Source organism: Buceros rhinoceros, unplaced genomic scaffold (assembly GCF_000710305.1).
Source record: "Buceros rhinoceros silvestris isolate BGI_N320 unplaced genomic scaffold, ASM71030v1 scaffold40831, whole genome shotgun sequence".
Taxonomy (NCBI): domain Eukaryota; kingdom Metazoa; phylum Chordata; class Aves; order Bucerotiformes; family Bucerotidae; genus Buceros; species Buceros rhinoceros.
The window spans coordinates 5,876-14,710 of record NW_010393218.1 but is presented as its reverse complement, the minus strand read 5'-3'; the positions used below and the strand labels follow the sequence as shown (position 1 = coordinate 14,710).

General features: G+C 39.2%; 1 protein-coding gene across 1 annotated transcript in view; it reads right to left on the bottom strand.

Annotated features, from left to right (window-relative positions):
* SMIM14 (small integral membrane protein 14) overlaps positions 1 to 5,211 on the bottom strand; it is a gene marked incomplete at its 5' end in the record, with an annotated part of 8,214 nt that extends 3,003 nt beyond the window's left edge. Inside the window, one exon of the mRNA XM_010144776.1 lies at positions 5,163 to 5,211. Coding sequence (XP_010143078.1) covers positions 5,163 to 5,211 — 49 coding nt within the window. The remainder of the gene's footprint in view (positions 1 to 5,162) is intronic.
* Positions 5,212 to 8,835: the final 3,624 nt, after the last annotated feature.

Here is an 8,835-nt window from a genome sequence, read left to right as displayed (position 1 = left end):
CCACAGTGCACTTTGGGTCTGTGGTTAAACAGGAGTTGGGGTAAGTAAATGGTGCTACATCAGCTCATGCTACAGGTCAAGGAAGGAGCATAGAGCAGGAGGAACCACAGAGGGAAACCACAAACGTTCTTGCAAGACACAATTTCTTACAGCCCGCATTGTAATGCTGTTTAGATGAAACCAAAAGTTCTAAACAAACACGTTCAAACACGTTCTAAGCAGTTAAGCAAGACAATAGCCGATCTAACACAGCTTGGCCCTGTACCTCCTACTCAAAGCATGCCAGATACTGAAACAGCCACAACACTGTTTACACTATTCAAGAACTGTTAAACTCGCATCTCTCACAAACGAGCATGTATTTTAATACAGATATGAGAGATTTCAGAATTTGTTACTTTAATCTCTTCACGTAAGAGGATGAGGATAAGCAAAATCTCACATAGCTGAGGTGAATCACACTTTTCAAAGCTTTGCATCACAAGTCAAGAGATCAGACAAGAAGCTATTTCACCTGCTCGGAGCAATAGTATGTAGAAGACAACCACAGTCTTTTGCTACAAAGACCTCCAACACCAAGATCACAAAATAATCAGGTAAGACCAGCTTATGGATAAAGGAAAAAAAAAGTTATTTTTAAAAGTTTACGGCCACAATGTTTATACCTATAATTAATAATTTTGCAGGTAATTTAGAAGTGATTTTTTTGATTCCTTGAAAAATAAAGGCTATACTATAAGAGCACCTGTGGAATCTATTTTCTAATATTTCAAGATGGCTAGAGATTGTTCTATTCTGATTTCACAGATGAATGTCCCCACCACCACCTATTTTGATGGATGGATCTGGTTATTAACCTCCAATGTCTGGGAGACACCAACTAGTACAGATGTAGCAGTACATAATCCCGTGTCACTGAGTGACATGACGTTTACAGTCTTTAACCTGCCTTTCCACACAACACCTAATCAAGCCCACAGCCTTTACTTTCAGAGTATCTGTTTCCCTGGGCTATATATTCGTGCACTTCTGAATGAATCCTGTGAGCTATGGTTACCTGGAATTTTTTTTTACACCATGGCTGAATTATCTCTGTGCAGGAGAAAGCTTTATGAGGATCTGGTCTGAGATTGTGGGATAAAGTCCCATGGGAGCTAATGACTATGGTGAATTCTATCTGCTGCTCCACAGACAAGCTACAGGTCTTTGGCTTGCTTTTTCCTATAGCAACAGAGACTAGGCCACATAAACTATTCTTCCCTTGGAGACAAACAGGAAGAGGGAAAAAAAAAGTCTTCTGTGACAGATGTTTGCCACCTCATTAACGTTCTACTAGAAAGCAGTCAAAGCCACTAAAATGATGTTCGGTAAAAATAATTTCTAAAGATTAAAGGTCAACCACCTCCTAATTGTGCAACTGAAATCTCAAGAATACAATAATTAATAAATGCCCTTGTTAAATACTCCTTATATGAACTTAGTTCTCCTCTAAAGTGATACTTTTCATTCAGAGTGAGGTTGTACTATAAAGAAAGATGGCATTTCTTTTACTGCAAAAGTCTATTCCATGTGGTGCTTTTTGTCCATCCTCTCATGGTAGAAATATCACCTTAGGATCTTCAGCTTTTTACTATTTAACATCTGCATGTGAAAGGCAAAAGCATGCCCTCTGACTTGTGCCATCTTTTCATGGTGTTTTTAGCCTTGCCTGTTCTGTGAAAGAACAGCAGGAAACTGTATGAGGAGAGCCTGTGGGACTGTCAGCAGATAATCCCTGCAAGCTGACACTATCAAAGTCAGGAAAAACCCAAAAGGACTTGAGCAGGAGGAAGGGAGAAAGGATTTACCAGAATAGGGAGGGAAGAGTTGGCAGACATTCATGCATTAGGTTAGGCTGCTGTGACTCCCCTAGATGAGTACAACTCAAGATGAATCACAACACAAGATGAATCACATTCATTTTAAAATACGTGAAAATTTGGGAGTAGACAACATTTGAGACAGTCATCTCTGACCGTATTACAAGCTAATAGAGCACTGAAAATAATGTTGAAAAGACAAATGTGGTAAATCCAGGTCACAACATCTGGGAATTGCTAGAACACAGAGAAAAAACTCAGGCAGTGGGCCCTCATTTCCTTTGACACGGAAGGCTGACTACGAAGGGCCATGAGCCATCAGAGCAGCTCAGTACCATCTGGGATCCTCCCTGGGCTGGAAGAACTGCTGATGTTGCAACTGCCACACACTTCAGAGAAATCTGAATGCAATGCTCCGCTTGCATTAGACAGAATTCAGAAAAGAATTATCACTTTTACTCCTCATTTCACGGAAACTGTAAGATCTTCTGATTTGCTGAGCCTAAACAATCCCAACAGAATATTAAATGTGTTGCAAATTCAAAACTTGCAGCCTTTTTTCTCCAAGGCACCCCCTTAACTGGAAGGAACAGTCATCAGACAGTCATGCTTTACCATCATAGCAGAGACATTCTGACAGAGACTCAGCAGAGGAACAGCCATATAGCAGAGTGCCCAAACACTCTCTGAAGTGGTACTCGTATCTTCCTGTATGTAGGAGTACAAATCCAAAAGCCAGGGTCAGGAAACTCTCTGCAGGGTAGTCACTACAATATAATGGTGCCAATAACCACAAACAAGTATTTAGAGCTAACAACACAAAAATGCGAATGGGGAAGCCTTGGTGCTACTGCTTTGATCTGGCTTCAAAAGATCTAAAAAGATCAGAAATCAAGGGCTGAAAAAACAAAGTGTGCTCAGGAAGAATCAACACAGGGTGTTTCTGAGAACTTCCAGCTGGTAGCAACAGCATAACACATGATGCTGCTGTGACACCGGCTGAACCACAGCCCTGATGTTTCCCAAAACAAAACCACACACATCCCGTCAGTTATTCCACAACCTTGCAGCTTAAGAATCTGTGTATGACAACATTCCCATCTGAGCTTCCAGAAGGAATACCAAATCTTGGGAATGAGCAAATGGGTCGTGGGACCTCTTCATGTTGAGGTCCTGAAATGAGGAACAAAAGTCAGCAAGTAACAGGAAATGGAGCTGTGGGACTCGGGGAAGAGAAGACCCACCTCAAAAACAAGGTCATCATGGTACAGCTCATCAGAGAAGGATGAAGCAATGGACAGAAGACTGGCACAGAACCATTTTACTCTGTCTTTGAAAACATCTCTAGAAGCTTCTCCAGGCTCAATCTGTTTATTTTTGCCTTTCACTCCCGGGAGTCTTACAGAGCTCATGCTGGCCCAAGTACAGAATCACAGAAGCATCACAAAATAATCTGACAAACAGACAGTCAGAGTCGTTGCATCAGCAGAAAAATACCTTTGCTAGAACTAAATTTAAGGCAATATAATAATGCAGGAGAGGATTTTACTCTGTAATTCTTGCTTTGGTTTTTGAAACAAACCACTGGTTTGGAACAATTGCTGCCAAATTGCTTGCATCTGCACAGACAGTTACTGCAAGGATCTCTTTCAGGATGGACAGCTATTTGCTGCAAACCATTCACATCCCCTGGTAGCATGAAAGCTATCTGACAAGCTTTGTGCCCACACATAATCAAACTTACTAATTTATATAGTCTTTAGCCTAAGAGCTTCATAAGTACTGATGAGCCAAGACTCCCACGGCTTGTGTGAAAATGATCTATCATTGCTTGGTTTTGACTGTGGACAAAGGTCAGAAAGCTGCACAGCCTGCCTCTGCCTACTTCTAATACAGAAAATATCCTGTCTCTTGTTATCTGCCTCTTTCCCGCACCTACCTGCCTGTTATTTAAAAAAACCTCCACACATAGAAGTCTAAGGTGTGGGAGATGAAAAAGTCTGCCCTAGGACAGGGGCATTTGGGAGAGGTGGGGTGCTGGAAGTCGCAGACACACATCATAACCTGGAAAGCCCATAAAGAAAGAGTAAAGCCAGCAGCACTGTTATGGCACATGTGTGCCTCACTCTTTTTTTCAGGGTTTATCTGGGAAAGCTCGTGGCTTTTGCCCTTGAGCTCAGCATGGCAATGAATTTCGGACTGTTTCATGCTGGGAGGGCACAGTGCAAGTCCAAGCTAGATGCCCATCTCTACACAAGTTTTACTGGGGAGTGAAGAGGGAGGAATATCAGAGTGAATGAACATATGCCCTCTCCCCAGGGTCCTGGAGACCATGGCTGCAGTGCTCCTAGACCTGTAGAAGACTCAGGCACCAGCAGCTCTCGCTTCCAGGAACAGTCAGGTGCTCCCTGCTCTCTCCGAGCATTACAGTAATCCTGAGGTAGGCCAATTGAGTGAGTTCATATGCTGAGTTGGTAAAACAATATAGCAAAACCAGATCCACTTCCTTTTTATTAAAAGCATTTCGCAATATTCCTTCTAGACCATGAAAAGTGTAAACTGTAAAAAGTTGCCTCAGGGCAAGCTTACAATAGTGCATAACCTCTGTGCAGCTACGCTTAACCTGCACGTGCTGGTTACATTTGGCTGTCCTAGTAATGCTCACTATTTGGAAGTTTTTTAGATGTATTTCACAGCAGATTTCAAAGAAACGTACACATCAGCATTGTGTTTCATTAACTACTGAGCCACTGAGTCAAATAGACATTCAGTCATGGTGTATGTCAACTTATCAGTCAGAGCTGGCAAGGAATCTCCTCTCCCTCACAGTACTCACAGTAGTGACAGGCTCAGCCACAGCCGTGAACATGTGTACATGTGGGGGTCTGTGCCGAATACCCAGTCTTCACTGGTTACACTGCTATGACTGTAAGGAGAACAAATAAAGCCCCCTCCAAATTTTCTCCATAGGGAAAAATTGAAATCATCCTATCTGGAGGCTAATGGTAAGATTCAGTAATACTTGGGGCCCAATCAGTGGTCATGCTGGTATATTGATACTTCCAGCCTGCTCACCATTGCTGCTTCCATACAATGCTTCCAATGTACGAATGCTCACGTGCATCACAGATTCTCAGAAACTACCTCTGTCACATAATAATTTTAATATTGTAATATTTGATTTCATGTAATATGTCCCTATAAACATTAAATCAGCAGCTGCATTTTAAAGACCAATCAAACTGTATTTTAACTACTACCGTTTATTTTACTTGTAAGCACCTGATCCCAATAGTTACTCACATTCCTGAAGGCATTCTGTGTCTGTGCAGTACGACTGGGATTGTCTCAGCTGAAAGAGAGGAAAAGAAAGGCGTGACACTTAACAATGAGACTTGGTCAACTTTTACCAAAATTGTGATTTAGGATAATGTCAGAGCACAACTTTAAGGTAAGTAAGATCATAACTGATCCTTTAGTGCATTGCACTTGGCTTATGGTGTGTGAAGAATCCCAGGTATGGAGGTAGTTTCTGAACACTGATTAAATAGTACCTTTAAATCACCCATCTAAAGTGTTATTGCTTCCACACAGGTTGCAGCCACTGAATGCTTTATAAAATTCAAGTTAAAAATCTACCATGATATAGAAAATCTATAGTGATACAGAGATATATATAAAAATTAATAGTGAAATAGTGATACAAATCTATAGTGATTTATCTGTTACATAGAGATATGCTCTCTACACAGATTTTAGGATTTAGAATGGATGGATGTTACTAGTATTACCTAGACCAAGTAACATTAAAATACTTTGTGATTACATAACAGTAAGTGATCAGACTGTAATAAGTACAGAGAAATCAAATTACAATTTAATATTTAAACTTAGCCCTTATTTTTTCCACCTAAGAACTTTTTTAAAAAGCAGATTTTAATATGCATTCATTGGTTTTTCTCTTTTCTGATGGGGAAAATTTTAAATGCTTTTTGCATTTACAGACTAGGTAAGCTTACTAACTGCAAGAAAAGTCAACATTGGCTAACCTGCAAATCAATATAACTATTTTACAGATGACAGAGTCAAAAAAGAAAGACAAATATCACATTCTTTATTAGGCACAGAGAGGTGAAATGGATGGGATTTAATCTGCTGTATTATGGAAACAGGTTCTATCCTTTGCTTAGGTAAACTACACAGTTTTAATTATTAAAGTTTTTAAAAGTACATAATTGTTACAATGCCTTGGTTAGAAACTACATCTGCTTTTTGACAGGTTTTATGTCACAGTAATGTCACAAATCCCAACACTTCTTGTCACAACAGGATAATCTGTTTATTATGTGTAAATATACAAATGTAAAAGAGACAAAAAGATGATGCTTTATGAAAGAAATACATTAATAATTTCTACAAACCAAATTTCCCTTGTATTGGCATAACTGATTTGCTGTATGTAGTCATAATATTATGCAAAGCACATCAAGGAAACAGACGAACAACCAGAAGAGAGAGACATTTGGAAAAGTCTAAGCTCCTTCCTCTATCATAATGATTTTCAATGGCTGACATATTTGAGAAAGAAAAAAAAATTGCAGATTGATATTTATTCTCCCATTAATATATTAAGATCTGCCAGCAAATTTACTGAGAGAAGTTCCTTAGGAAGTACTAGAAAGGCTGGATTTAACCTTTCAGCAATTTCTACAGCTAAAAAAAAAAACAGCAAGGGAAATTCAAACCAAAGACTTCTACTTACCTTAGTAAAAAAAGAAATCTATAAAATTACGTGTATTTCTTGCTCTTCTTACATAGAAGTAAACACTCATTTTATTTTCAAACTCTGGAATTCATTCTCAAAGGGGAGGTTTTACGTTAGCAATAGAACCAATTTGGAATATCTGACACTGAGAGATTCCTGAACTGGGAAAACGGGGTACTGCTATACCCACATTTTAAAGAGATTGGCAACACAACTATCTTCTGTTTCTAAAAGAGTTTAATTCTGGAGGAGGCTTAATTTATAAACCCTACTCCGTAAAATACAGTTTACAGTTATTTCTCAGCACAGAATGATGTCCAGAATTAAAATGGGTGATAGGTGTATTATCAGAAACATCATACAATCATATAGCATTTAGTTATCTCTCTGTCTCCAGGACGGCTAGTACTCAAACACCTTACCCAGTTTGCCCAAAGAGGCAACAATGCCTTGGAGTGTTCTAGCCACTATGTTAGACATCTCCTATTCGAAGTGTTACACTCTGCCCAAATGGAACTTTTTAAAAACCATGTAATTAATGTTTCTATAAAAGCCATCTCGAAAAATGTGCACATACTTTTTGTTGTTGTTAACACCCTGTTCCTTCACCTGCTTACCAATCTTCCACTGCTACTACACACACACAAATTATGGAGTCCCAGCTTTGACTGACATGAGTATGTCAATCACCAGAGAAGCTTGTTTAAAAGGAACAGAAAGATATTCTGACAATAGCTACACTTGCTTGAAAAGAGGTCTCAGTAGTGACCATGGTCACGCCGTGGTTTGTGATTCCATCCATCACCTTGACCATTTTTTCAGGAAAAGCCTACACACTGTCTGGACATGCCTGCTGATGTAGAAGGCCACTTAATGAAGGCACAGTAAGTATTAAACCCGGAGATTTTGTGTGCCCAAAGGTGCACTCAGATACTGAGTTTTATCTTACAGGCATCCTTAGTGACTTCCCAAAGGCAGGGCAGACTCCAAGACTTTCGAACAAAAAGTACTTCTGGAAACACCAATGATAGAAATATTACAGTAAGCAAGCAGTCTTAAGAAAAATACCGTTATAAGCTGCTATACAGATCTCTGCTGAAAAAGTGCTCTTGTATAAGATTATATCCTGCCAATATGAAAAAAATGTCTGCTTATGTACAGAGCAACAATGTCCAGGGAACCTTTATAAAGCAGAGAGCCATCTGCACCTTGTTTGATAACGGGGCTGTGCTTTCCAGAGGGCTTGGACAAGAAATATTTCATTTTTTTCCATGGAGATTTAGAAACTAACTATACAAGGCAGGTTTAGAAACCTCAAATTATGTTGTAAAAACAGTTACAAGAGAAAAGTATGAAAAACCTGCATTTTTTGTAATTTGTAGGAAATGCCTCTAAATTTAAAATACATAATCATATAATCATGCACATTTAAAGATTCTACCTAAAACCTCCTACACTTCATAGTCTCTGCTACGTTCATATCCAGCACTACTAATATTTCTTAGAAATATTTCTCAACTATTCCAGGTAATATAAAAATTTCTTATAAAAACTACTTGTGCTGGAGAAGGTATGGTCAGAACAGGACCACCCATAGACTCAAATAGGTTTTAAGAAGCCATAGGTCATACGATAAAAACTCGCTCAAGTATCTTCTCATGCTCATTTTGCCTCCTGGCTATAAGCACATGCAAAGTCTCAGTAGCCACGAGCAGAAGCTCTAGGAGGGCTCTGTAAGCCAGGAAGCCAGGGAACAAAATTTTTTAAGAGCTCAGTGACAGGCTACATATTGTTCTCTTGGGATGAAACACGACAGATGACAGAAAATGAGCAGCAGTGAAACAGGTTTTTCTCAGTTCACTCGGTTGAACTAGTTCCTATCTCTGTAATCCAACATAAATTCGATCCCTTGCAGTCACTCAGTTAGTTAAAAGATGAGAAACTATTCTGGCACATGCATGAAATGCTTACATAAGTTGAATGGCTGGGAAAGGTAATGCCTTTTGCTGAAACAATGCTGCTTCTACCAGTTAGGTCTCTCTTGATAACTACACTCTTAAGGGACATAGCAATTGTTGGGAAAAAATTGAATGTGAGATATTTCAACCATAAGGTAATTGAAAAAAGAGCAATTATCAGGTACTGGAAATAAACAGTCCTTTGTATTCAGATTTTCTGTTTCAGTATGGAGGAGGAGTTTGGATGGAAGTT